We start from the raw sequence: 27950 nt of genomic DNA, 5'->3' as shown, positions 1-27950 counted from the left end.
CTTGAGGAACCTTGGGATCAACCAACATAGATAAGATGTTTTTGTTGGGGGCTTGCTTATTGGTTGTATTCGTGGCCCTTGCTCAGAAAAGAAGACGACGATGTAGACAGTAGATGATGATAGTGGGCAGTGATAGTGGCCGACGACGACAGTAGAGGCGGCGACGACGACGAAACAACACACAGAAAACCCAAACTGCCATGTGCTCGAACGGTTGGATGGCAGCTTCTCAAGTACTCTGGGGCTTTGCGCCATTTTTCTAAATGCCAAGCCACGCCAGAAGCATAAGAAGCAGCCATCTCGCAGTCGCCCGGCTTGCCAAGAGCACAGCATTTGCCAAGACATCGAATTGCCATCATATCGCTCAGCGAACGACGACTTTATTAGACTGCCGAACAAGCATTGGAGCGACAACACAGCCTCCTTCGACAATCACCCAATCAGTCAATCCAACACTCGATCGTGATCTTGGACGCCCTGATGCACAGCCCCCTACCACATTAGACGACGATAGCAGACGACGACGGTGGATGACAGCAGCAGAGCTGGCAGCGACAGTCGAAATGGCAACAACAGCAGAAGCGGCGACAACAGCAACGAAGAAGATAGAGAAGAAGACGTAGTGGCCGGAATGGTGCGGAGGATTTGAACGCGAATAGTCAGGATTGGATCGCGAACGAGAGGTTGACCCTTTTCAAGCAGTTTGTGAGAAAGATGTTCTTGCGGTGTGGTCTATGCCGTGCAAAGCCTCTCGTGATAGAGGTTCCCGTCAGTCGACAAAACATTACATCTCAAGGCATCTTGGAACTTCAGTCTGATGTCTCGGGTGCCTCAACTTGACGTTTTGGACATGCCCTGCTTTAATAGTCGGAGTGTCTCGATGCAATGTGGCTGGAGCACGACTTGGAGGACACCGCCTGCAATGCACTCCAGAACTCGATGCGACCCGAACCAACGCATAGAGCGGCCACTCGGACGAACTGGCGCAGACCGACGGTCAAACTTGAGCTGCCTTCGCGGAGCCGGAGCAAACCCGAGTGGGGCCGAGCAGCGGAGTTTGAGCTACCGGCGCGACCACCCGGCGGACTTCGCAAGCCGCGGGGCCCGGGGCTTACAAAGAGACATCTGGATGTCTTCATGACGAGAAATCTGGTGTATATAAGTTATTTGGCGTTCACGATGCTTGATATTCAGATCAAACAAGGAAACGTATCCATCAAAAGCCACTCAACATCGAATCCACCATGACTTACACCATCACCGTTGTTCCCGCCTCGACCCAGGCTGGAAGAGAGACCATCAGGGCCATCCTAAATGACGGTTCCAATCCCATTGTTCGTGGGATCTATCGCGACCCGACCAAGGCACTTCCCGAGTTCACCGCCAGCCCGAACTTCACCGCAGCCCAAGGCGACGTGTCCGCCAGCCCCCTGGACTTCACCGGCTCAGACGCCGTATTCTACATCCCTCCCCCTCCATTTCACTTTGGCGATGTCGACCTAGTTGAATTCGCTACCAACGCAGCCAGCAACATCAAAGATGCCATTGAGAAAGCGGGCTCGGTTAAGAGGCTTTTGGTGTTCTCGGCCGTGGGGGCAGAGAACGACCACGGCATTGTAAGCATCTCAAACTTTGAAGGATTTGCGAGTGAGATTTGACTGACGGCGCGTTCAGGGCATCCTCAAGATCAACTACATCTCCGACAAGATCCTCCAGACCGCCGCGCCGGAGGTAGCCATCGTCAGGCCTGGCTACTTCGCGGAAAACTGGGCTGCGGCGTTTGAGACGGCCAAGGCCGAGCCGCCAGTGCTGTACTCGCCCATGACTCCTGTCGGCCACAAAGTTCCGATGGTAATTTGCTCCCTTCTTCGCCTGCCACTCACGATGAATTAATATTGACTGTGTCGCAGGTCAGCCTCATCGACATCCGCGGAACCTGCGCCCGCATCCTGCTCGACCTCGCAAACCCTTTGCCCCGGCGCACTCACGCCTTCGAGCTGTATGGACCTCGGCACTACAGCACGGAGGACGTCCGAGACGCGGTCGAGGAGATCACCGGCAAGAAGGTTGGTATCGTGGCGATCGAGGTGGGCCAATTGGCGGGATTCTACGCGCAGGAGGGCATCCCCGCGGGTTTGGTGCCGGAGATGGTGGAGTTCACGACTGCTGGTCTGCCGGGCGGGATTATGGAAGGCAAGTTTAGCGGGGATGAGGATACGGTTTGGGGCAAGGTCGAGCTGGTTGATGCGCTGCGACACGTCAACAAGGCGTGATGGTTGTAACGGATTCTAAGCATTGGTATCGAGTCTAGGTTCGCTCAGCAGGTCTATATCAATCTAATTCTCCAGTATAGCAAGTGCAGTCTTGCCGGAACCGGGCCCGTCAGTGGATACACATCAACGGCCCAAAACCATCCGACCACCTCATGCCCCCCATGATAATCACCATGATCGCAAAGCCCGCAACGACGCTCGTCATGCCGTAGATGTACGCATGCCGTCTCTTCAACGCCGAGAGCTCAGCGACCCACGTCGACACGGTAGTCAGACACCCGCAGAACCCGTCCTCGATGCCCTGCAACACCTGACACCCCACCAGACCCCCGAGCTCAGCGTGCCCAAGATCCCAGCACATGCCAAGCACAGCGACGCCGCTGATGTTGACTGCGAACGTCCCGAGCGGGAACGCGGGGATGCGCGAGTTGAGCAGCATGCTGACGTAGAAGCGTCCCAGACACCCCAACGGCGCAAAGACGAGCGAAAACAACGCCTGCCCGCGCCAAGCGTCGTGAGGGGGCCAGATGGACATCAGCACGGCGCCGATCCAGCAGCCCCAGCCCAAGACCACAGCGACGCGGTCAAAGACCTTGCGGCCGAGTGAGTATGAGATCGAGGGGGTGATCGGCTCCAGCGCGGCGCCGAGATGGGCGCCCACGAACAGCCCGCATAGTGATAGCCCGACGGTGCTGATGATCACAGCCATCATGGCCATGAAGGAGTACCCGCCATTCCTCGGCACGGGGCTCACGCCACCGGCACCAGGCAGATCGTTGCTCATGGCGAGGAACACATCCCGTATGAAGGATGAAAAGGAAGTGAACGACCCGCAGAACCCCGTCGCGAGTCCGATGTACAGTGGAATCGTCTTTTTCGTCGCCAGATGCGCCTTCTTTGCCGCCGCCAGATCCACCGACACGGTGTTCCCCCCAGCATCCGTCTCCCGGCGCGCTTTGCGGATCTGCTCGTCGTAGGTGGGCGTACCCCACTCGTGCCGGAAGAGCTTGCGGTCCTCGGCCAGAAAGCCCATGACGAGGCTCCCGCCGACGTTGGCCCAGAGGACGCCAAAAGACACCGGCGCGTCGGGGTACGTCGTCAGCGCCTGCAGCCCAAGCCGTGCGAGCGTGCCGAGAATGGCGAAGAAGACGAGGTACGAGACGGTGTAGATCTCCGTGGCGAGCTTGGAAACGTGCTTCTTGGCAGGCTTGTCCTCCGACAGCGGCGGCGAAGTCTCAGCCGACCCGTTCGGCGCTGCGTGGCCGTCTTGCATCTCGATATCGGTCGTCCGCCGCTCCCCGCTCCGTATCTGCTCGAGACTGGGCTTGCCGGCGCGGCTTCCCGACGGACTGTGGCCCACGGGGTCCGCGACGAGCTCGTCGAGGTTGCCGTATCCCGCCGGCGTGTCGTACTCAACGTCTTCATCCCGCGCATCGTCGTCGCTTGTCGAACCCATCAGCAAGGGCCTGCCAAACGTACCCCTCCGCTCGGGGTTGACCTCCTCCCCCTCCTCCACATTGTAAAGCTGGCCTGGTCGTCGCTCAGCGTCATGTGCGCGCGTGAGTTCGCGGGTATTGCCGTTTTCCATCCTGCGTGGCATTCTCTTCGGAGCGATGCATGACGACCAAGGTTCGAGATTGTCTATCCGTTCTGCGTCGCGTCGTGTTTTGCGCGCGGCGAGTCGATTCGTCTTCAGCCTTCGCAAAGACTTGTGATCGGCAAGAGGAGCATCTCTGCGAGAGAAGAGGAAAGAACGAGAGGAGGAAAATATTGCGCCAAAATAGGGTGGATGGAATGCTGGCACGTTGCTGCGTGGACGTCACAATTTTGGAGCCCTGATGGACGGGTAGAACGGCTACGTCGGCATGGGCGGCTGGGAAACAGGGCACTGGTAATGCTCAATGCTCACCGATGGTCAGAGCGTCGCTGTGGGGTGCTCTTCACCGAAAAGGCGGAGTACACCGAGGTGTGACATCAACAATGGGATTTGGGGGTCCATCCGGTCTTGGAGGAAGGAAATGGCATCTCCCTCAGACGATACCACAAAGAATGAACACATCAACTCAAGAAGAACACGTTTCTAATATCTACGATTCCTATCGAGCCTCCTTCTCCAGCCCCTCCAACCTCCCCCCTGCATCGTGTTCTATCTGCAAGCCAGCGCCTGCAGGGCGGCGACCTCCGACGCCTCACCGGACGCCGGAGTTTACCTCGAGTGAGGACCTACGGATAGGAGGGGCTGCACCAGCCAGTCCAGCTGGCCGCGGGCGGGCGGGCGCCAACGTGGGCTTACCTTATCTTATCAAGCCCCAAACTGCCCCTCCAATCCATGCACGATGCCCCACATAAGGTACCGGCGCTGATCAGGAGGACAAGGGACGGACGTCGAGCCCGGGGGCGGGCGGCGCGCGAACACCCCTCCTTCCATTGGGAGGTAGGTAGGTTCCTTAGGTAAGTCCGTCTCTCCCAGCCTCTGAGACTTGCTTCTGGCGGTCTATTTCTGTCGGCCTTTTTCTTTGGACTTCGTTCTGTCTCTCTTCAATTCCATCTGTACTCTGTTCTCGTGGATTGCTTCGGGTTTATTGCGTTTGGTAGTATTGAACAAGAAGAAAACCATACCCAACAACGATGTCGCTCCCTTCCAACGTGCACGTCTCCCAGCACCCCTGTCTGCGGGCGAAGCTCTCCCAGCTGCGATCCAAGTCGACCGCCGCGAAGGACGTGAAGACGCTCGTCCACGAGATCGGTCTGATTGTGGCGACGGAAGCACTCGCTGCTTCCACCAAGGCGACAGATGGCCCCAAGGTATGGTTCCCTTCTTTCTGGCGTGGTCCCAGAATCACAAGGTGCAGTGCTGATTACCCCTCCAGGATGCGACACCGCTAGGCTTCGAGTTCACCTCGACCGAAATCTCCCCCTCCCGCCTCTGCCTCGTTCCAATTCTCCGCTCAGGTCTCGGCATGGTCGAAGGTATGTAGTATATTCCTCCTCCTCGGCATCCATCACAAGGTAAACTAACCGACCCGCGCGCAGCCGTCCAGACGATCCTCCCAGGCCCCGTCCCCGTCCACCACCTCGGCCTCTACCGCGAGCCCTCCACCCTCGAGCCCGTCGAGTACTACAACAACCTGCCCAACCACATCTCCGCCGACGGCTCCAACCCGGACGTCAGCTCGCTCGCCATCATCCTCGACCCCGTCATCGCCACCGGCGGCACCTGCGCCGCCGCCATCCAGACGCTGCGCGAGTGGGGCGTCCAGCGCATCATCGTCATGTCCGTCATTGGCGCCACGGAGGGTGTGAAGCGCGCCGCGGGCGAGTGGGCCGACGCCACTGAGATCTGGATCGCCGGAGTTGATGAGGAGCTGACGCCCAACGGCATGCTGAAGCCCGGCGTGGGCGATGTGGGTGACCGCTTGTTCTTGACCATCGGGAAGTAAGGAACGGTGGATGGAGGAAGAGTGCGTGCTGGATTGCTTTTGGTGAGTTTCTTGGCACCGGACATGGCATTTTAGAAGGGAATCTTGGGGTGCTGGAGTTGAATATAATGTCATTTTATCCTGGGTATCCGAGTCTTATCATGATTTGAATGGCATGCCTTGAGCCAACCCCCCGTTACATCTGCGTGTACTTCTCTTCGTCAACCAAAGTCTTCTCTCTCCAGCAATCCTCAACCCAGTCGCCAGTGACGATGTGGGGGATCTTCCGCCTTGAGCTGACATCCTTTCTCAGGTCTTCCGCTGCCTGTCTTCGCTGGTCTCCATCCCCCACAACCACGATGTGCGTCGCTTGTTCATCATCCACGTCAGGTGTCAACCGAGCCCCGCCAAACCGAAGAAAGTTTCTTAGCCTTAGGACTTTGATGTTGTCTTCTCCAACATCATTCGCGTCGAGCAGGTGCACCAGGCAGCGGTGGAACATCGCCCCCTTCATCTCACCCACGCCGTGGCCCCGCTCCTCCAGCTGCTCCAGGAAGTGCGCCTTGTTGAACGGCTCCATATCCGGTTCCTTCTTTGGCACCTCTTTGAACACTTGGCGGAGCTCATCGACACTGATGTCCCGAGCATAACTATCACCGTACATGTCCGTATTTTGGATAGCGGCAGTCTTCAGAGCCTCGGTGGCGTGCAGGATATGCCGCTCTTCGTACGGCAGAAGGTAGTCGTCTTCTTGTGATTGTGAAAGGCAATCCTGCAGCCACCTAGGCCGTATAATATCCACGCCCCCCAGGTTCTGTCCCTCCTTCACCAGACTGGCCACCTTGACCACATTCTTGTCAGCGAGCAGGATCATGTCTGACTGTGGTACCGCCCGCTGGGAAATCTGCCCGCCATTCTCCTTGATCAACGTCTCGAGCTGCGCCTTGGTCTTCTTGAACGGCTTCAGCGACTCTGAGAGCACGCAGAACTCGAGTCCTTCAAACGCCTTGGTCTTCTCGCCCGCAAACTGCACAGGCGTGTTTTCCGTTCCGGCAATGGTCAACTCCCGCTTGATCCGCTTGGGCGCTCTCCGCTTGCGACTCTCAACGCTCATCGTCTTCTCTTTGGCCTCCGCCTCGACGCGCTTCCGAAGATCCTGGAACTCTTGCACACTAAGCCCTTCATTCCAGTTCTTGTCGAGTCGCAGCTTGCGGAAGCGCGGGAATCGGAGGGTGAACCCAAGGGCGAATTGGTCAGAGCCGCCTATACTTGCTGCTTTCGCCTCGAGGACGAATGAGTCTCTGGGTCGGATCCAGACATCTGGCTTCTCGAACTGGCGGCTGTCTCCTGCCAGCTCAATGTACTCCACTGGTGGCTTTCTCGAGTCCCAGTTGTTCCATTTGCCTTCTGTTCGGTGACGGATCTCGGCGTAGTCCTCGGCCTTGAAACCGCCTCCTACTTTAAAGAAGCTGAAACACTTCTCTGGGTTTGCGCCTGCCTGAATGTGGTTCTCGCTGACACGGAGCCCGCAAAGGAAGCTGGACAAAGCACCGCCGCGGCGTCCGGAGCCGTAGTAACCACCAATCACGACACAGTCCAGCGACTCTCCAAACTCAGACATGTACTCGGGCTTGACCTTTAGCCAGTCGTCGTTGCGGCTGTTGAGACGATACATGGATCTCGGGTTCTTCAGGACCAGTCCTTCGGATGCTTCGGCGACGACCTTTCGGAGGAGTGGCTCAATTGCGTCTGGCGATGTAGCAGTTTCATACTGATGGATCTCAAGCCGGCGATGCACTCCCTTGACGGCTTTCTCCAACGCTCTGTGGCGGTCCCGGAGGGTGTACTGCGTCAACGGCTGATCGTTGAGAAGGAGGATGTCAAACACTCGGAAGAGAGGGCGAGGACCGGTGGTATTGTTGATCTCCTGGTTCGCCAGCGCTGCCGTCTTCAACGTTCCGAAAGGCATTATCTTGTCGACCTCCGGGTCCCATGTGATCATTTCGCCGTCCAAGATGAGGTTGCGTACGCCTGGTGTGAAGGCTTCGCTCAGGTGACGGCTCAATGCACCTTCTCGAAGGTCCTTGCCATACAGGTAAGTGTAGTCTTTGGCCTTTCGCGACCAATAGCAGAACCGAAAGCCACCGGGCGAGCTCGAGTCTTCCATCATGTGCATCTGCATGCGCTCGCCGTCAAGTTTCTCTTCAATCCAGAATTCGGGATCGTCTTCCGTGGGTCGAAGGTAGTCAACCATCTTCTGAAAGGACGATGGCATCTGGAACTGCGCGAGCTGGGGCTGGAAGCACTCCATCAGAGACACACCGGTATCCTGGGACTCCAACCGAATCGTAGGGTCGTGCAGCTCCCAGCAGACACGTCGCAGGCTCGAGGACACACTGAAGAGAGCTTCGCCATCGGGATGCCAAAGGTTCAGCAACGTCCTTTCTGTCGCTCCGACCTTCATCTGCTTGAGAACTATGCGAATGAGCCACATAAGCTCTTCTGCATTCATTCGTTCGTAGAAGGTTTCAAAGACCTCGAGATTCTCCAGTTCTCCTGAAGACGCGGCCAGCTTGTCTAGCAGCTCGTTGACCTCGGCAATCGTCATGTCGCCAACCTCGGTGCGCATGGGTCGCTTTGACAGGACCTCGAAACATCTTCCTGCAAAGTCTCCTGCGAGACGAGATTGTGTAGTGTGGCCAGGAAGCTTCCAGTGTAGCAGGTTGTAGCCGTCTTCGGAGTTCTTGTCGATCTTCATCAGCTTGACGAGAAGCTTGCCGATGGCGTTCTCTTTGAGGCCGTAGACGCCGCGATCGCGGTCCTTGTCGGGAAGAATCAGCCGGAAGGCGGGATAGACGTCGTTTCCGACTTCATTTCTCCATCTAGAGATGAAGCGCTCAATAATATGGCGGCGTTGCTCCTGCGGCGAGAGCTTGGTCGCCTGAGGACCTCTTTTGGAGCGGGGAGGACCTCTTCCAGGAGGCTGTTTCTTGTTCTCGTTCAAAGGATTGAACAAACTCTGGAAGAGCTCTGAGAAGCGCATGGTTTGAGAATGATTGCGCGGGCGGTTGGGGTACCTGAAGTGGTGTGAGCGGATCACAGAAAAGTGCTTGGGAGATTGCCTACTTCTCATCGAGTTCTGCCAAAGTCATGCCGCCAACCGCGTACTGCTTTTCCTCTTCGTCGATCGCCATCGCATCGGGCGAGCGTTGCCGTCTGCGTTGGCTCATGGTGGCTGATGCGAGGTGCTGCACGGCGTTGAAGTCGCAACGGTAAAATTGACTTTGCTATAGGGCTGGACTTGACGCCGTTGGCTTCTGCGCAAAGGTGAATGAACGGAAGAAAAACGCCACAAGCAACTCTGAATCATCCGGGTCGTGTCACGACTTTAAAGGTCGTCGTCGCATGTCGTTGGCTTGAGTTCGAGGAGGCCGGTGCCTGTAGCTCACAGTGGATTGGTTGCCTCGGGTGATGCTGCCTGGAGTGGTTGCAGCAAAAAGGTGCAGGTGGGGCCTCGCTACCAAGATGGCGCTACACTCCGTTGCGTTAACAGCGTCCGCCCCCAAGTTTGACCCAGAAGGGAAATTTTCCGCTAGCCTAGAAACCCCTTAAAACCCCCTAAACTTCACACTTTAATAGCTCTATACGTACACAATACGTACGAATAAAAATTATATTAATCAATAGCCCTTAATTAAGTAATTATAATAATATCTTTTTTATTCTTACGTACTATATATATATAGAGTTATTAGTATATAAAGTTAAAGTTAATTTTAGGAGTTTCTAAGCTAGTAGATACTAAACGTAATACTAAAAAAAAAAAATAAAACCCCTAGCGCGTTATATTAAACTATTTACTTAAAAAACCCCTTAAAATTAGCCTTAACTATACACTTAGATAACTCTATACGTACGTAATATATATAAATAAAAAATATATTAATCGATAGCCCTTAATTAAGTAATTATAACAATATCTTTTTTATTCTCACGCATTACGTACGTATAGAGGTATTAGTATACGAAGTTTAGGGCGATTTAGTAGTTTTTTAGTAAAAAGCCCCTTTTTTTGCCTTTTTCGGGCTTAAAACTGCGGGGTGGACGCTGTCAACGCAACGGAGTGCAAGAGGCTTAAGTGCATGCAGGGACATCCAACGGCTTTTATGCATCAAACCCAAACTTTCACACTGCACAAACAATATCTGGAGTGAAGTCGGGAACCTGGCGGCGCCCTTCTTAATTAACTAATCCTACATTCATGATCTACATTATCATTTCATGTCTCGTTTGCAATCCAGAAACACTTTCGTCATGTGATGACCCAACCCCGGGCGGGCTAGGAATGGACAACCGCGAGAAATCGCTTAGTTGCGACCGGTGTGCTGAGAAGACGTCTCGCTGACGGCCTTCTCGGCATCCCAGCGCTGCTGCATGGGCTCGGTGACGGTCTTCTTGGCAGACTTGCGGCGCCACAGGAAGAAGGCGACGAGACCGAGCATGGAGACACCGGCGATGGAACCGACGACGGCGCCGGCGATGGCACCGCGGGAGAGACCGGAGGACTTGTTGTCGGCGGCGGTGAAGTCGGCAGCGGTGTGGGGGGTGTTGCCGCCGGAGTCGGTGGTGGTGACGTTGACGCTGGGATCCGACTCGACCTCGGGGTCGGAGACGGTGGCGTTGAAGCAGGGGATGGACATGGTGAAGACGTCGACGAAGGTGACGTCGGCGCAGGCGTAGAAGGTCTCGCGCTTGGACTCGTCCTGGTCGAAGTTGGAGACGTAGAGCATGCGGTAGGTGGCGTTGGAGCCTGCGGTGACGCCCGAGGGGGCGGAGGGGACGGTAACGCAAGTGTGGCCGAGGTCGAGGCTGCCGACCTCGCTGGGGCCGAGGAAAGTCTCGAAGTCGGAGACGGACTTGGGATCTGTGAGAGTGTCGGTTCAGGTGCTCTGCCGATTACAAGATGCTTGGATGGGATGGTCTACTAACCGTTCTCGTAGGAGACACTCAGGTGGACGGCACGAGTCTGGTCCTGGGTGACAAGAGCGAGCTTGCCGTTGACTATTACCGAGTCAGCATGATATGCCTGCGATGGGTTATGGGCACCTCCGAGTTGTTCTTGACAGAAGCCAGAGGGCCTCAGAGTTGGTTCAACTTACCCAGAGGGAACTCGGTGCGGGTGCCAACACCGGCGGTGGATCCGCAGGGCGCCGTGTTGTCGGCATCGGCGTTCCACTCACGGTCAGGGGGCCAGAGGAAGGCAGCCGGCCCCATGTTATCAGCGCCTATGACGTTGCCCAGCAGCATGCTGCCGAACAGAGCGACCGACTTGGAAGAAACCATTTTGACGGGATGAATCTTGGAGTGGGGTTGGACTTGACAAGAGTCTGAGAAGGGGAGAGCAGGTCTCAGGCAATGGGAAGTGATGAGCAAGATTCAAGGCTCGAAGGATCACAAGATTGAAGTTGTGATGGGGGAGTTGACTTGGAGAGCAGAAGAGTTCGAGACAGACATGGAAGGGATATGCGGCCGTCCATATATGCTTCTCCCGCGCGCGTGGTCTGGCTGCAACCTGGGCGCCGAGCGTCAGCCAACCGCTTCCCATGCCGAGAAAACAACACACAGGTGCAGTCTGCAGCAGAAGGCAAAAGGCGCATCCGCCGGCGGGTTGGCCCGCCAAGGTTCAGTTGGGCCGACAAAACCGGTGCCAACCCCTGGCACCGATCACGACCCTGTCCCGGTCTCTCTCCAATGTTTGCAGGTGTTGCTACGGTCCCCACCGTCGTGTGGTTCCCCACCCGAGAGAGTTATCTGATGAAATCGCCCTGGCTGGGTTCCACTGCGCTGTTTGGTCTTGTCCGCACATTGGCGCATACAAGGGCCTGATGGGGTTGGACGGCGCTCCATCAGGAGCGGAATCGCATCATATCTGATCATCAGATAAGATGGATCCCCAGACGGCCATTGGCTGAAGGCATCACCTCTGCATCACTAGCGCATTCTCGGCGCGGTGGCCGGGGTCCCCGTTTTTTTATTCTCTTCACACACGCGCTGCAACGGCGAGCTGCTCTTCTCGGGTCGAGTCCCCCGATCTCGTATTTGCCCCGGCCCTGACAGAATTTTTGTTTCTCTGACTCTTGGGCGAGGTTTCGTTGGGTTCTAATAGGCAACGGCCGCCGCACGAGGTGCCAGTCAATCTAGTTTGAGTTGGCTTGGCGATCATCCGTTTCGAGAAGCTGTCAAGCGCAACGGCGAATCAGCGTTGCAGCCGCGAACTCGAACTCGGTGTCCGAGGGCACTTCTCCGCGAACGTCGGCGATAGTCCGGCAACACAAAAGGTCTCGAGATGCTCCATTCCACCAGGGCCCGTTTGCGACACCGGAAATTGGGTCGCCATCGCTCGCCATCCCCGTACTTCTTCAATGAATGGCCATGAGTCAAAAGGGCGCGCTTGGATCGGGCTCGGTCCAGGCTTTCCGGGTCTCCAGTTGCTTGGGTGGAGGGCGAAAATCCAAGCTCTCGATCTTGTGGAGAGCGGCAGGCACGCTTCGCTTCTCTCGGTCCAGGTGGGATGTTCAGCATGTGAATGGACGAGGGTTCTCGGAGTGGCGCTTGTGGTGGTCGGAGGTATTCCGACATTGGCCATGTCGGCTCAGGCTCTGAGTTGAGGTCCAGAACGGCGGCACAGCTTTCCTGGGTAGTCACGTCCGGGTGACCGAGGCCGTCGTTCGTCGGCCAGATCGTGTTGGTTCATTGACGTTCAGCTCTGAGTCAAGGCTCTTCATGCCCTCGTGACAGCTCCAATGTTTTAGCAATTCTGCCATGGATTTCCGCCATCATTACCATCACGGCGGCGGCGCTAAAAGAGCCAGCACCGGCACACCCAACAAAGCCCTTGCTCGTGGGTCCCGATATCCTCAGCTCTGTTGTTTGGTCTACTTGCTCGGAAAAGACACCTTCTTTGCCGTGTATGTCGCACCTGACTGGTGGGCTTCGCTTCCTTTCAAGGAAATCCCATCCTGCTGCAGGCACGGCTCTCTCGGCAGCCCGCGGCCTCATATCTGACCCTCGGGATCCCGGCTCCCACTGTGCCTTCTTAAACTCTTGGTCTGTGCTACAACTTGTTTACATCCTTGTTAAGCTTACTTGATGCTTCATCACAGAATCAGCGTCACGGACCATGAACTGCTCCCTCCCACCAGTCGCGCTGTTCACGTTCTCAGCTCCTTTGTGCTTGAGAGTTGCGATGGTAGGTAAGGCATTATGCATATCAGAGGTAAAATTAGTTGACAAGCTGGAGGCAAGTCTTCCAACATAACGTTCGAGTTGAAAATGCGCTTGTATGTTCCGTGAGTCGGGCCAACACATCTCGGATTCGCGGCAAGTGCAGTCTTGTGTTGTCCTCTGTCCCGGCGCACTCTGCGGTTGACAACGGACTTCTCTCACAGGGATGTCTTGGCGCAGGAACTTTTGCATCTTGGTCTGCTGTTCCCGGGCCAGGGGTGGAGGGGGTGAAGGCGCTCTCGTGATTCGAGGCAGGGATGTCTTGGACCACACTTAAAGACGCCAGAACTTGGCGTTGCCACAACTCCAGCTGAGATTGATAAGATATCCATAATCAGCCTGCCAGTCGCTGGCTTAAGTGCTCCTGCGGGTGGCAATCACGTCCTGGTGTTACGTATCGCCCTTCGTTCGTCTTGATGCTACGACGAAAGTAGTTGTGTTGAAACTTTGCCTGAGTTGGAGTGCAAGTCTGTCTTTGAACAAATTTGTAAGATTTGAATACAAGCCCCTGAGGTGATTGGCATTTCGGGAGAGATCTCTCGTGTAATTCGAGTTGGCAGACAAATCTGACGGAATGGCGGTGGCGGAGAGGTGGGGGAAATCCGAGAAGTCCAGTCGGGTCTAGAATCTCAATCATCCTGCCTGATGACAGCCGCCACTGCCGCTTGTTCACGCAGAACGAACCCTTCCGAGAATGCATGCAATATATTGGCGAAACGTACTTGCTTATGGCAACAGCGGACAGAGGAGTTGATGGCTCAGTTGGTCAGGTCTGGCCAATGTGCTTGCGCCCTGAAGTCGTTGGCACTCTGTCCGCTGGGGTTTAGTATGGTCATGGGTTCAACCCTGCCTTTTGCCATTTCAAAATTTTTAAAACAAAGAAAAGAACAAGCTAGAAAAAAAGGGAAAAAGAAAAAGGAAACTGTTATCTGATACTTTGTGTATGTCTTTAATGTTTTTTTTCCTTGAAGAAGAAAAATTAGTTGAATTATAAAGAACTTGACTATTCTCAGAGACTGGGTTGCTGCTTCCTTTTGAAGCTTCGAAAATGCTGGAACGGCGTTACCTTCCCCGCCTCTGCTTTTCCGTTGTCAACTTATCACAATTTGATCTGTTGATTACAGAGTTCGACCATTTATTTGATCTGGAGACCTTGTTCTCAAATTTTCCGCTACCAAAGACTACAGGGTCAAGTTCCTCCTACCCACACCAGCATGAGGATTGCGATTCCATCGTATCATAACTCCAATCTATCAAATGGCCCCCTTCTGTTCTCGTAGAGGTTTCCATCCTACATTCACCAAATCTAGGTAACGCGCCTACAGGATCGGAGCTACGCGGAGAAGACCGCGCGCCTCTCAAGAAGAGCTTATCTAGCTCGTTCCCAATCTCTTCATGGCTGATAGTCATGTTGAGCCAGTGCTGATTCGTTACGTTCTCGTCAAAAACCCACTCATTGCAGCCGTTGCAACCTGCCTCCCCTTCCAGCTTGATGGTGTTGTAACCGTACGCATTTCCATATCTGAAGTACTTATCCAAGCCCTTGATAGCGTACAGCATTGCTATCGGGTCAAACGACCACCTCGGTTGATAGTAAGTATACAAGATGTACGCCGCCCTCACCGGGTCCGTCTTCGGGCCATCCGCCATCAGCGGGCCGCCTGAACGGATCGAGCTCCCGAGGTCGAAGCCCAGATAGATGATGGGACTCTTCCAGCTGTGTATGACGTGGGCAGTTTCGTAGGGGTTATCGTACCAGAAGTTGTGCTCGTACCCGCTTGGGTAGTCGCCGCCCATGACCACAAGCTCCTTCACCTTCGTCGCTACGATGTGAGGTCCGGTGAGCTCGGAGTAGGAATCGGCCGTTGAGTTGAGAAGCGCTGAGAGATTGTGGAGAAAGCCAATCGACGCGATGGTGACGGAGTCGTCTTCGGCTTCGGCGAGGAGTTTGCGGTACAGTTTGACGGGGTCCCAGGCTTCGTCTGCATCCGACATGCTTTTGGTCCAGTGGGTAGCGATTTTGCTGGCGAACTCGCCGAGCAGTTTTGTCCAGCTGTCAAAGAATGGAACGTTGTTTAGAGGACGGCGAGCGCCGATGGGCACTTCAGAGTGGCCGTAGTGGTTCAATATGGCGGAGGCAGCCAGGACTGAGTACGACGACTGAGAGTTGATGTTGACTCCGAGGAGGTTCACCTCTTGCGAAGTTGCCGCGAGCAACAGTGCACTGGCATCACTTGAAGAGTGTCAGATAAGTCTGTAATATTAAGATAGAAAGTACTCAATAGTTGAGAAAGGAGTCTTACTCGCAATCACTGAACAAGTCGGTGTCCACGATCAAATTCTTGCGGGCTGACGTCACAATACAAAGGAAAGAGAGAATCAAGATGAATGGCCTCTGGCTGAGCATTCTCCCAAACCTGGCTGTGATTGACAGACTGGGAACAAATCACTTCGTTCTCTGTAGAGCCCTCACCTTGCCGTCCGATGTCTGCGTGGCTGAGATGACGATGGCGATGGCGACGAGGGGAGGGTGAAAAGAGGGACGATTTTGGAGGCCGTCTGCCAACGGCTGGCGTCAGTCGCGACCAAAAGGAAGCACCAGCCAGCTCCGATCCGCTTGGTGGGTCTCGCTTGGGGCGGGAACCTGTGCGCTTCCTTGTGCCTTAAACAGCCGGGCCGGCAAACGCTGTCTTCGACACATCAACTGTCAGGAACAAACTTTCGAACAGTGCCCATCCTCGATCGAAGGCGCTACCTTTTAGGCGTGTGGGCGTTTCTGTATCAGCATTTCTTTTCTTCAGCGAGAAAAACTCGACGTTGTCGCAAAGACTCAACAAGGAGCGGAAGATTACACCACCAAAAACACCTACCCAACGATGACGTCCGTCTCTCGAGAAACATCACCCTGGTGGTTCACAACCCCAACCTGTGACCAACACATGCGTCAAATCGGATGAGACAGAGCGAATGTCGATGGGGTACGGGAAGATCCCCCCACACGCTTGATCGCTAGGGCCCCTCTTCCACCCCTCCCTCCCGCGTCGGGGCAGAAACAGAGTGCAGATCGGCATGCGTTCCGACCGCCTCAATGCCGGCACGGCCAATCAACAGCCGGAAGAGTCGCAGACCAGATGGATTGCGCCATTGAACTGGCGTACGACGTGAAGACCTGGGGAACCCGCGGCGGTACTCGAAGTTTGGTCATCGGCCGGCCGTACTTCATGACCCGCGTTCCCGCGTTGCTTACCTTGTGCATTCTAAACACACGTTCTCGATTGCTTTCTGGAAGAAAACGTTACTGTGGCGCTGCTTCGGTCTTGGGAATTGAATTGAGTTATTGGGAACGCACGCGAGACGGACGATCTAGATGGGCACCGAACCAGATAAGGCGCGGAAGGAGGAGTCGCCCCCACCACATGGGCGCGCGACCATCCTCGAAGTCCATGGCATTGATGACGCCGCCATCATCCCCAAGGGCGCTCTCGACCCTGTCTACGAGGCGAAAGCTCGAGTCCTCAATCGCGCGGTACGTGTGAAACCTCAGCGCGAAGCGCGACTTGGCTACCTTGGAGAGGATTGCCACTGACTGGTGATTTGCAGATCCAAGATATTGGCATGGGATGGTATCAGTGGCAGCTATTCGTCGTCGTCGGCTTTGGATGGGCAAGTGACAACCTCTGGCCCATCGTTACCTCGCTCATATTCACTCCCATCGCAAACGAGTTCAAGCCGACCCGTCCCCCACTTCTGAGTCTCTCTCAAAACATAGGTCTGCTGGCTGGAGCCATGTTCTGGGGGTTCGGCTGCGATATCTTCGGTCGCAAGATAGCCTTCAATCTCACCTTAGGCCTGACCGCAGTTTGGGGAATGATCGCCGCGGGGGCACCCAACTTCGCAGCCATCGGCATCTTTGCGGCTTTCTGGTCTTTTGGGGTGGGAGGCAACCTACCTGTCGATTCCGCCATCTTCCTCGAGTTCTTGCCAGGCACTCATCAGTACCTGCTGACAGTTCTGTCCATTGATTGGGCTATTGCTCAGGTTATCGCGACGTTGATTGCATGGCCTCTTCTGGGGAATCTCACATGCCAACAGGGCCAGACCTGCACCAAATCGAACAATATGGGCTGGCGATACTTCATCGTCACGATTGGCGGCTTGACCCTCGTCATGTTTCTCGTCCGTTTTGCTCTCTTTACGATCTACGAATCACCGAAGTATCTCATGGGAAAGGGTCGCGACGAAGATGCCGTCCGAATAGTCCATGAAGTCGCGAGGCGAAACGGCAAGATAACATCTCTATCGGTAGAGGATCTGAAGGCTTGCGAGCCAGAGGGATACGTCGCTCGAACTGATGCTACCGCCGCGGTAAAACGAAACCTCGAAAAGTTGGATCTCAGCCACGTACGCGTCCTCTTCTCGACACCGCGACTTGCACTGAGCACAGGCTTGATCATGGCTGTTTGGGCTTTGATCGGACTTGGGTACCCTCTATACAATGCGTTTATTCCCTACATCCAAGCAACTCGCGGCGCCGAAATTGGTGATGGAAGCACGTATGTGACATATCGCAACAGCTTGATCATCGCGGTCGTTGGTGTACCAGGCGCATTGTTGGGTGGGTGGCTAGTTGAGCTACCTCGACTGGGGCGAAAAGGCACCTTGTCCCTCAGTACAGTCTTGACAGGAGTCTTTCTCTACTGTTCAACGACTGCGCTGACAAGCAACGCGCTTCTGGGTTGGAACTGCGCCTTCAACTTCTCCAGCAACGTCATGTATGCCGTCCTCTATGGCTTCACGCCCGAGCTCTTCCCGACACCGCAGCGCGGGACTGGCAACGCGTTGACGGCAACTTGCAACAGGATTTTCGGTATCATGGCAGTAAGTAAATGAGATTGGCCTGTGGTGTGATCGTGATGCTGATGACAACAGCCCATTGTCGCCATGTTCGCCAACCTCAAGACCTCCGCTCCAGTCTACACCAGTGGTGCACTGTTCATCGCAGCTGGGCTTTTGGTGCTCTTCATGCCGTTCGAGTCGAGAGGCAAGGCCGCTTTGTGATTTAAGCAGGTTGCGATAGTTGTTTTCTGATCATACTCGGACATAGAGACCGGTAGAAATGCAACTTTCGAGCTGCGCTTTGCAGGCCGAGTTGTATAATGCGCTGCGTCGCAAATAGCTCACTCGGACATCTGGCTCAACAAGCAAACGCGTCCGGTCGTCGGCCGCAGCGATATAGCAGCGAGTGAAGTTGTTGACAACCGGCCCGGACTGTGGTCACTCTCCGCGGGCACGGCCAGATGCATATCTGCTGATCCATCCCCAACCAGCACAGCCGGGCTCTTGGCGAGCGCGGTCGGGAGGTCAAGTCCCGACCATCGGCACTGCAGTATCGGAGCGTGGAGCAATTGAGATTCAATGAAGACGTCTCATACGTCAATGGCAAATGAATTATTTCGCTACGGGGCCCGAGGTCTTGGCACCATGGGCCGCCGTTATCTTGCCCACGAGGCTCCCCCGCTTTCCCCTCACACCTGCCACCGAGCTGCCTCATACAGTTTCGTTGCCAATGTTCACGCTCGCCGCGATGAATCTCCACCACGCACCTTGCTGACCATTGACGCTCCTGTTATCGGGCATTATGTTCGCATATCTCAAATGACCAATTGAAAAGCCTCCGAATGATCTCAGCCAAGCCCCGGTCATGCCAGGAACAGCCTTTTGCCATGCGTCGGTGAGCCATTTTGCGCCGCCGGCAACGCCGCGATGTGACGGCGGGGGATGTATAAAGTTTGCGTAAGAGCCGTTGACAGCCGCCGCGGATTCGGACCGTCAACTTTCAGCAGCACCTGAGCTACTGGAACTTCGGACGCCGTGTGAAATCGACAGCATGTTGCCGACGTCTCGCCTTGGCCTCATTGGCCTCTCACTGCTCGCCTCAGCGGAAGCCGCCAAGTATGGATACAACCACGTTACCGTCCGCCAAGACAGTGATGCCATCGCAGCCAACTTCCAGGCCATCGAGGGTGTAGACTTGCTGTCGCCCGCGTTTCTGAGCCCGGAGACAATCCCAACCGGCTTCGCCGAAGGCACGCAGGGACCTACCGCGGATGATATTCTTGGTAAGATGAATAACGAAGTCATCGTAATTGTGCAAAGCTGACCACCACAAAGACACTTTTGTTCAAGATCTCGCCGACAAGAACAGCTGGTTGACCTACAACAAAGCGAACTTCACCTCGGAGGAGGGCCGCCCGTTCCCCTACCTCCACCTCACCTCAGGATCCGCCAAGTCTCGAAGGGCAGCCAACTCGACCGGCAAGGTGCGCGTCTGGCTTCAGGGCGCCGTCCACGGCAACGAACCTGCCGGCGATCAGTCCATGCTGGCTCTCTTGGGCGCACTTGATGCAAACCAGACCTGGACGGCCTCGCTGCTCGAGAAGCTTGACCTCGTCATTCTGCCTCGCTACAACCCCGACGGCGTCTTCTACTTCCAGCGCACCCTGGCCACCAACTACGACCCGAACCGCGATCATGTGAAGCTCGCCCGCAAGCAGACGCGCGACATCAAGTCGCTCTTCAACGAGTTCAACCCCCATGTCGCCGTTGACATGCACGAGTACAGCGCCACCGCCCGCTACGGCAGCTACTACCACGCCGCCGACGGTCTCTTCTCCGCCGCGAAGAACCTCAACATCCACCCTGACATTCGCTCTCTATCCGAGGAGCTGTTTGCCAAGAACATCGGTTCCGCAATGGAGTCTCGCGGCCTGCGCTGGGAGCCCTACGTGACGGGATCCACCAGCACCAACCCCGAGTTCAAGCCCACTTTTGCCGAGGCCGGTTCCGACGCCAAGATCGGCCGCAACGCCATGGGCCTCACTCAGTGCGTGACTTTCCTGATCGAGATGCGCGGCATTTACCTCGCTGATCAGGAGTTCCAACGCCGCACCGTCGCGGGTCTTACCATGGCCTCGAGCGTGCTGCAGACTGCTGCTGACAACGCGGACAAGGTGTACACCACGATCGAGTCCTCCATCGCCGACTTCAAGACTACCGACGCCGAGATCATCGTCACCGACTCCTCGCCCACTGTCCAGCGCACCTTTACCATGGTGAACATCAACAACGGCTCCGTCGTGCAGGTGCCCATCAACTTTGGCTCAACGACCCCCGTGACTGCCAACATCACCCGCGCGCGTCCCGAGGCCTACCTCATCCCCGCATCCTGGGCTGACCTCGCTGAGCGCCTGCGTGTCGGCGGTCTAGAGGTTGAGACCCTCAGCGAGCCGTACAAGGGCACCGTCGAGGCTTACACCATCACCTCTGCGGAGTTCGAGACCGGATACTACGAGGGCGTCGTTCGCGCCACCGTCACCACTGAGCCTCTCATGAGAGAGGTCAATCTGCCTGCCGGTAGCTTCCTCGTCAGCACGAAGCAGAAGAACGCCGCGCTGGCCTTCGTCGCGCTGGAGCCCGAGAACATTGACTCATACGCGAGCTTCAACATCGTGCCCGTCGAGGAGGGTGACGAGTACCCCATCTACAGGGTCCTCGCGTGAACAGGCTTAATCTAAAAACTAATGTAATTAGATATTGACTAATAATATCAACGACGTTAAGAACATCTCATCGTACATCATGACAGGCTCACTCATGCCCCGATCTAGACAAGCATCTGCCTCCACTCAATCTCCCCCACGTCCTCCTTCCCCGTCATGAATCGGATCCCGTTCCTCAGAATCGTCGCGAGGACTTCCATCTCCTCCTCGTCCCGCGGCCCGTACACCATGATGTACGAGTCCGCCATATGGAACCGGTTCGCGAAGAACGAGGTGCGCGGGACGGAGAGGCGGTGGCGCTCCGCCCAGCCCTTTTCGATGGCGAGCTTCGCGTCTGCCGGAGAGAGGTACATGTGGATCGACAGGTCACCGTGGTGGTGGCCTATCTCTCCGCGAGCGGTGCGGGCTGCTTCCGGGGCGGATTTGGCAAGGACTTGGGGCGCGACGAAGAGGGCCGGGTTGAGACGTTCGTAGAGCGACTTTTTCGTCTCGAGGAGGGCGGGGTTCTGTGTTGCTGCGTTTGTGAAGAGGTTTTGGATGAACTGCGTAGTTGTTAGCTTCACAGCAAGGAAGTCTTTCAATGAGATATAACGTTACCTCTCTCATGTTCTCCGGCGCATGTTGGCTCAGCTGCCTATGCGGCACGATCCCTCCCAACGCCGCCCTCTCGCCCTTCCGTCTGGGCAGGTCCTTCATGTCCTGGTGGTATCCTTCGCTGGGGTAGTCGCCCGTCCATGTCGCGGAGCTCTTTGAGAGCGCAAAGGGGCGGATGCCGATGGTGACCATGAGCCAGCCGGCGAAGTTGTGCGGTACGCCGCCGGGGCCGAGGGCGATGTAGGTGCGGTAGTCGCGGACGGCCCAGATCAGGAGGGATGTGGTGAGCGCGGCGGTGACGGATGTGAGGGCCGGCCGGCGGGAGAGGGTTGTGGTGAGATTTGTGAGGGTTTGGGATGACATTGTGATGGTGAAAGTGCGAAGGCAAGATCTTGGATGGCGATGATTGAGCTGGGAACGGCGGCCGGTTGTGGAGTTGACGAGGAGATAAGCGGCTCAATGTGACAATGAGGTCGAAAGTGATGTCGAAGGAGTTCGAAGGAGGCGCTTTTGGGGAGATGAGATTGGAGGCGGTGGCTGACGTAGCACGATTCGCATTCGCGACTTGGTGAAGCGCGGGCGCGAGGGACGTCCGGGAATTGCGGGGTTAGTCAGCCCCGCTCAGATCGGACGGGGCCGTGCTTTTGGGGCCGGTGCGTTGTGGGACTTTATCGGTGTCGGAGACCGGTAACTCGGCCGAGAAGGATGGAGACGTTCATCACTTTTGTATGTATGAATGGGTCCCTCTGGCTAACCCTTTACATCACGTTCTCAATGGGAGGTTGGATGATGTCTAGCAGATCTGAAAAATGGAATCCATCGTGTGCCATGGAGAGCTATAGAGAATTGAAGAAACGTTAGGGGCCCTTGTGAACACCAAAAACACAGCCGTCCACTACCTATACGGGAGTGGACAAGGAGGATCTGCTTGTCCGTATCTCATCCGCTGTTGGTTAACTTTGGCTCCCAGGTTTAGCAGAGAGATAACTGGTTTTCTCTGACTCTACCTAAACGCAAAACTCACTGCACAGCACAGAAAAGTGTTGGTATTAAAAAGATTGTCTACTGAGATGAAACCTCCACGTGCGGTGTGCGGCAGTTCGACGACAGCAAAGCTCGCATATTTGTAGCTCATTAAGCCAGCTTGCCTGTTCATTCCCTGAATCCTTTGCATATCCTTTTGCGCAAATCTCCCTATCTGCGTCAGACCAGTGGGACAAAGAATGGGTGCCTGACACCCTGAGAGCCATATGGCGCTTTCGCGAACATGCATGGTCATGAAGCCGTCAAGGTCTCGCTGATTAGAGTAAGAGGACAAAACTTTGAAAGTAATGCGGACAGGTGCAAGGGAAAAATTTTAAATACATCATGCCACTTGTCAAGTTCTATTTCTTGATAGACCCGAGAATCTCTGCGAGCACTCGCCACTTTCCACAACTTGAGCAGCCATTCGCTTCCCACAGTCGCTAATCCACAACTATTTGCATCAATATCAACTTCTACAAAATGGAGTCGACTCGACAGAAACCTTCGTTCCCGGGTCTTTCCATTCTCGACGTACCGAACGATATCCTTCTCTGCATCTTTGACTCCCTCGACCTTCACGACCTATTCATTTTGTCACAAACCCATCCAAGATTTCGCAACCTCATCAAAAAATCTGTAAGCGAATGGATAGCCGATGTCTACAGCCTTCCTTCGAATGATATTTTCCGATTTTGGACGGGCTTGGGCTACACTCTGCCGGACCATTACGTGTGCGAAGGCTGTTTTCGATTGCACCGCTACGGTATTCCTCACCAGGATCTCGGATCCGTCTTCCAACCCCAGGACAGCGGTACACGCCATGAAGTACCCACCTACAACCCCAACAAGATATTCAGAGGCAAGATCGACCCCCATATTTATCGTCACGCGGACATCCAAATCGCCTTGAAGTGCCATATGAGAGGCCTGTTCGAAAACCAACTTTACAAACGAGTCATGGAGCCGCGCAGGGACAGATTCCAACCGAGCTATCTTTACACTGGGAATCTTTGGGCCTGGAAGTCTGTCCCGAAGATCGTCCGCGGAAGGTTTCTCGTTGCAAGAGAAGTGAAGATCGATGCTGGTGTTGGCTTAGGGTTTGCACTGAACATTAGTCCCATCTGCCCTCACGAACATGCATACTTCGACCGCACTCATTCGTCTCTTTTCACTGGACAACCTGTTAGCTTAGCCAGTATCCAGCTCCCTCCACCCTTTGCGCCGCCGCCTCCTGCGCCCACCCTGAATACAACTGCGAAATTCCAGCGCGCTGCTGATTCCGCACAACTCCATCCGGGATCGGAGTTTGCTGGGTCATGCGACCGTTGTCCGATTGATTTTGCTGTCACCTTCGAGGGAAACATGTATTGCATTCGAGTTTGGAGCGACTACGGGCCTTACGGAACCCCGATGGATCTCAGCTGGAGGGTGCATGTTTTCTGTAAGACAAATCATGACACCCGTGGTCCAACCTTATACCACGACCCTGGTTCTGTGCGAAGAATGTATGAAAGAGGATACTAGAATGTCAAAGGCAGTGTCTCAAGTCGATTTGGGTTCCCAGAACGAACAACTTGTGTCAAGCTGCTCAACTAGAGTTTTAGACACTGTGTATCCGCAGGCATGGTCATTCGAGACGTGGTTATCTCAAGATAATCCATCTAATCGTTTTTTGTGGGAGCAGAAATTACAATTGTGGGTAATAAATTACTCTTCTCCGCCACGTCGTGAGACTTTCCAAACCGAGTGAAACCTGGCTATCGAGTTGTTGAACTTCCATGATGCGGTATTTGTAAATGAGGTCTTCTGGGTTTCCGGACCGCAGGGACACGCAACTCGCGGAGGTTTACATGTACATCCCTGCAGACATATCTGGGACGCATCTGCTACTGATCACTTCTTCCCAACCTTTATATTTGAACGTAATGCTGATAAGACGTTGACTGTCACGCTTCATAAATCCGCATCTCTGGAGTGTGCTTACGGCGAGCTCACGTCTCCCTCGCCGAGTACCATACACTTTCGTTCGTGGCCCGGCTTCGTCAGGGCTGGTTCTAAAGATGTTGTCAAATCTGCTGTTGTATCATTCTCGCGTTGACAGTACTATAGTTCCTGGAACAGCGCTGCTCGGAACACTTGCATTTCCTTCGCAATCAGCTCATGAGAAAGCTCACTAGAATGAGCAAGTATACTTCGGTCCAGAATATGCAGAGATCGTCCTGGCAATGGCTTTTGCAGCGTCCATGTCATGGCCCTTATCGCCGCCCAAGCATCACCATCAGGTCGTCCTGGCCTCCGACCAACGTCTCTCGGTGCCCAGCCCCATCGACCGGAAAAGGCATATGGCGTGTCGGCTGCCTCTCATATCGCCCTCCTCGTCCCTTTCCATCGGCCTTGGGCACGTGGGTAGTGCCCCAGTCCATCGCCCGCAAGTCCTTCACGTCTAGAACCCAGGTTCCGCGCCAGTTCTCTTCCTCTTCAACCACCTGGGCCAGTCTCCAGGGGAACTCGTAATTTGGGCGGTACACCCATCCCTTTTTGGCTCCTAATGTCGATTTATGTTTAGGAGCTGTATGGTCCTCGGACCTATGGCAAGTACATGTGCAGCAGGCGACTTTGGTGTTGACTTTGGCGTCGATTTCGGCGTCGAACTTGATCTCGGCCTTGGTGTCGACCAGGACCTCAGTGTCGACCAGGAGATCGGTGTCATGTTCTGGTTTTTCCTTCTTGATGCCGATTATACGGCCAAGTACGGCGAGGCATTTCTTTGCACGGTTCATCGTCGAAGCTGTGTACGATGTTCCCCCTGAAAGATTGTGTGACCGTAAATTTGCCCTTTTGGTGTTCATAGGTTAGCCAAGGGTAACCACTAATAACCTTCAAGTACTATTGCTTGATAATGTAGATCATGAGCTGGTGGGTATATACTGCTTTGACAAATGCTTCGGGGTCGTATCGTATAGCCAAGTCTGTAGCGTCCAGTGATATCTGCTCGAGGTCAGCGAAGAAGATAGATAGTGGAGTGGTAGTAGTTCTGCCTCGTGCGCCTGGTGAACTTGAAGTTTTGAGACGTGCCGAAAGTGCAGATGTGTTGCGTGCTTACTATCCAGCTGGAGGGAGCTATGCAACAGAAATTTTGCTCGCTGTTGCCTAATGCCCGAGAGAGGAAAGAGTGCTTTTTATCTTGAATACGTGTTTCAGTTTCCAGGTGGTACAGGTACTTCTCTTCGGACGCTGGGGATACTTACGGTTTCGAGGCAAAGTCTTCGAGTCTTCGAAGCAGAGTCCTTCTCGTAGAAGTTGACTGCTATAGGGATGTTGGCGAGGCAGCAGCCGGCTTTTATGCCTTCTGGCAAGGTTCCCAAGGACCTTGGTGGAAGGTTCAGAGCATCAAAGGAGTCATCGCCGTCATGTGTGCTCTGGCGTGGACTGTAGGCGCTGGAGGTCTATTATTAGTGACCGCACTTTGTTCTTCGTCACATTCCGAAAGTCAACCGTAAGGTGCATCAAGTTCCACGTAAGAGTGCCAAATAACGGAGAATGTACCGTCGGAAGAAGCACTCCGGTGGAGTCGGCGTCGAAGTTTTACACGAACTAGATAAACCGCACGAATTGATTGCAGTGTCTATCTGCGTCAAGTTGAGCAAGTGTCAAAACTTTGGTTTCATTCCCTCTCAAGGCTTTGTGAATGCCCCTCGAATGACACTTTGGAATTTAATGTATGCACTTGCGAATCGATCACGTGGATCAAGGTTCCAAGAGTCTTGAGCAACACCCCTTGTGGGCTTTACCTTGATGATAACATGGTCGTAACTGAACGTTTAAACGGTCTTTACGTCTTTTGGAGCCCACAGATCCTATATAACTCGTTTTGGGGGAAAAAACTGGCCAAAACCTGCCCATTTACCACCATAGCACTCGGCGATTTGTTCTTTCTGCAGCCCCCATTTTCCTGGCCCATTGAACTGCCCAGTTCAGTACTGACTAGCTATCATGAGCTGGCTCAAATGGATTGAATACGTCAAAGGTTGTGGTGGGAGACGGCGAGTTCGCATCCGAAACCTAGCGAATCATTCAAATATTCTTAGCCTTCCCCGCGACGTCTTATTCCTCATCACGGATCAACTCGAACTACACAATCTTTTCATTCTGTCGCAAAGCAATCCCGTCTTGCGAAGCTTCACTCATAAACACTGGGCAACCGAAGTCTCCGCGCTCCCAAAATATCAACAGCTTGAATTCTGGACGGGACTGGCATACACCCTACCGAACCACTGGGTTTGCGACGTATGTTGTTGCCTCCATCGTCTTCCCGAGTCACATGTGCCTCACAAAAGACTATTACCAGGCTGTTCTCATGAAAGAGGGCGCGGGCTCGGACGTGTGTACGATATTCATCACTCGCACATCCAGATTGCATTGAAGCATCAGATGAGAGGGTCGCCTTATAACAAGCGCTTCGTGGAAATCATGGTGCCTTACAGCTGGTCGGATTCGTGGGGAAGCAGTCGACGAACCTACGAAGCGGCCCCGAGAATTGTTAACGGAAGATTTCTTCTGTACATGGATTGGAAATTCACGAGCTGTGACTTCCAGTCAACATTCTTTGTCTACGGGCTGGCTGCGAACAAACTCTGTCCTCACACAAATGCGCTGTCAATCTATCAGAATGACATCCGTCCTAGCATGGATGTTCGCAGCCACTGGTCGCGCGCAATATCCAATGAAAATGCTGACACTGAGCATAATGCTATCACGGTATCTTCTAATTCAGCAGCAAATTTCTCCGGCTCGTGCAGCCGGTGCCCTACTGACTACTTGGTCACGTTGGATGATGCTGAGGACAAATTCCGAATCGAACTTTGGCAAGACTTCGGGTCGTATGCATCTCCCGAAAACACAGGTTGGAGGGTGCACGTAGATACCGACAAAAACAATACAGCGGGAGGTGCCTCGTTATATCACATACCTGGTTCAATCCGCGAAGCATATCAAAACTCCAATGCTACAGACACGAAATGCTGAAAAGAGAGCAACTACTTCACCAATACGGCAATCCTGGCAGGCTAGATATACGAATCTTGCGTATATTGGATGGTCAAGTTTCAATTTCAACTGCATCTATCATCGCTATCAAGTTGCTCTGGGTTGACATCCTTCCTCACAGTTGCTACAGCCGTGTATTTTGGCTTTCTCAGCTGGTCCTCCTCTAGACATGGCCGGCACTGCTGCTATTTACTTAAAACACTTGGTTAGGAGTGGCTAATCGGCAGAATTGACAACAATCAGCCCGGTCCTTTCACCAAACGCCAGGAAACAAATTGAACACCGCGTTACGCTCTTGAAATGCGAGCCGTCTTTTCGTAACCACTGCTTTACGTGCATGCTTAGAAACTCGAAATCTGTAACAAACAATTATGCTCAAGAGTACTGGGCTTGAGGTTTTCCTGTTCGTAAGGTTCGGTCGTAAGCGCAGGCGTGCATCCTGCTCCCTGAATACATTCATTCGTTCAGACCGGGCCTCGGCCTTGCGCTTTCCAGTGCCTGTGAAATTTGCTCTAGGATAGCTGATAACTTGGAAGGCGTGTCAGTAGGGTCATTGCATGATGCACGGCACGAACTGTTAAGGCCATCAGATGCAAGTCAGACCAGCGACATTCATGCCAGAATGAATGGGGCCAACGTCCTTTTGTCCCCAGGTAGAAGACCAGGAGCGACCTCGAGACCATGTCGATCCAAGGAAGTGCAATATAATGCAGCTGCCTTCGCACTGAACACTGTCACGTACGCTTTCC

General features: G+C 54.4%; 10 protein-coding genes across 10 annotated transcripts; 4 read left to right on the top strand and 6 right to left on the bottom strand.

The window, feature by feature from the left end:
* Positions 1-1244: 1244 nt before the first annotated feature.
* Positions 1245-2273, top strand: CGCS363_v001703 (uncharacterized protein; the record flags this gene model as incomplete). Its single annotated transcript, XM_036633552.1, has 3 exons — positions 1245-1616; positions 1675-1851; positions 1911-2273. 3 exons carry the CDS (start codon positions 1245-1247, stop codon positions 2271-2273), a joined length of 912 nt encoding a protein of 303 aa, XP_036501782.1.
* A 109-nt stretch (positions 2274-2382) lies between these two features.
* Positions 2383-3861, bottom strand: fex-1 (Fluoride export protein 1; the record flags this gene model as incomplete). Its single annotated transcript, XM_036633551.1, has 1 exon — positions 2383-3861. One exon carries the CDS (start codon positions 3859-3861, stop codon positions 2383-2385), a length of 1479 nt encoding a protein of 492 aa, XP_036501781.1.
* A 1040-nt stretch (positions 3862-4901) lies between these two features.
* upp (Uracil phosphoribosyltransferase) lies at positions 4902-5713 on the top strand (the record flags this gene model as incomplete). The annotated part of the gene is made up of 3 exons (XM_036633550.1): positions 4902-5078; positions 5144-5243; positions 5307-5713. The coding sequence occupies 3 exons, from the start codon at positions 4902-4904 to the stop codon at positions 5711-5713; spliced, it is 684 nt and encodes a 227-aa protein (XP_036501784.1).
* Positions 5714-5888: 175 nt separating this feature from the next.
* Positions 5889-8922, bottom strand: mus-53 (DNA ligase 4; the record flags this gene model as incomplete). Its single annotated transcript, XM_036633549.1, has 2 exons — positions 5889-8769; positions 8819-8922. The coding sequence occupies 2 exons, from the start codon at positions 8920-8922 to the stop codon at positions 5889-5891; spliced, it is 2985 nt and encodes a 994-aa protein (XP_036501783.1).
* A 1137-nt stretch (positions 8923-10059) lies between these two features.
* On the bottom strand, positions 10060-11035 carry CGCS363_v001699 (uncharacterized protein; the record flags this gene model as incomplete). The annotated part of the gene is made up of 3 exons (XM_036633548.1): positions 10060-10616; positions 10682-10753; positions 10852-11035. The coding sequence occupies 3 exons, from the start codon at positions 11033-11035 to the stop codon at positions 10060-10062; spliced, it is 813 nt and encodes a 270-aa protein (XP_036502016.1).
* Positions 11036-14229: 3194 nt separating this feature from the next.
* On the bottom strand, positions 14230-15383 carry CGCS363_v001698 (uncharacterized protein; the record flags this gene model as incomplete). The annotated part of the gene is made up of 3 exons (XM_036633547.1): positions 14230-14244; positions 14300-15209; positions 15280-15383. 3 exons carry the CDS (start codon positions 15381-15383, stop codon positions 14230-14232), a joined length of 1029 nt encoding a protein of 342 aa, XP_036502015.1.
* A 960-nt stretch (positions 15384-16343) lies between these two features.
* Positions 16344-18034, top strand: mfs1-1-1 (MFS siderochrome iron transporter 1; the record flags this gene model as incomplete). The annotated part of the gene is made up of 3 exons (XM_036633546.1): positions 16344-16502; positions 16577-17854; positions 17906-18034. The coding sequence occupies 3 exons, from the start codon at positions 16344-16346 to the stop codon at positions 18032-18034; spliced, it is 1566 nt and encodes a 521-aa protein (XP_036502020.1).
* Positions 18035-18863: 829 nt separating this feature from the next.
* On the top strand, positions 18864-20535 carry MCPB-0 (Carboxypeptidase 2; the record flags this gene model as incomplete). Its single annotated transcript, XM_036633545.1, has 2 exons — positions 18864-19095; positions 19148-20535. The coding sequence occupies 2 exons, from the start codon at positions 18864-18866 to the stop codon at positions 20533-20535; spliced, it is 1620 nt and encodes a 539-aa protein (XP_036502019.1).
* Positions 20536-20639: 104 nt separating this feature from the next.
* CGCS363_v001695 (uncharacterized protein) lies at positions 20640-21492 on the bottom strand (the record flags this gene model as incomplete). Its single annotated transcript, XM_036633544.1, has 2 exons — positions 20640-21077; positions 21133-21492. The coding sequence occupies 2 exons, from the start codon at positions 21490-21492 to the stop codon at positions 20640-20642; spliced, it is 798 nt and encodes a 265-aa protein (XP_036502018.1).
* Positions 21493-24410: 2918 nt separating this feature from the next.
* Positions 24411-24935, bottom strand: CGCS363_v001694 (uncharacterized protein; the record flags this gene model as incomplete). Its single annotated transcript, XM_036633543.1, has 1 exon — positions 24411-24935. One exon carries the CDS (start codon positions 24933-24935, stop codon positions 24411-24413), a length of 525 nt encoding a protein of 174 aa, XP_036502017.1.
* Between the last annotated feature and the right edge of the window lie 3015 nt (positions 24936-27950).

This window comes from Colletotrichum siamense (assembly GCF_013390195.1).
Source record: "Colletotrichum siamense strain Cg363 chromosome Unknown KSG_Cg363_contig01, whole genome shotgun sequence".
Classification (NCBI taxonomy): domain Eukaryota; kingdom Fungi; phylum Ascomycota; class Sordariomycetes; order Glomerellales; family Glomerellaceae; genus Colletotrichum; species Colletotrichum siamense.
The sequence above is the reverse complement of the archived record's forward strand: the minus strand, read 5'-3'. Positions and strand labels throughout refer to the sequence as shown.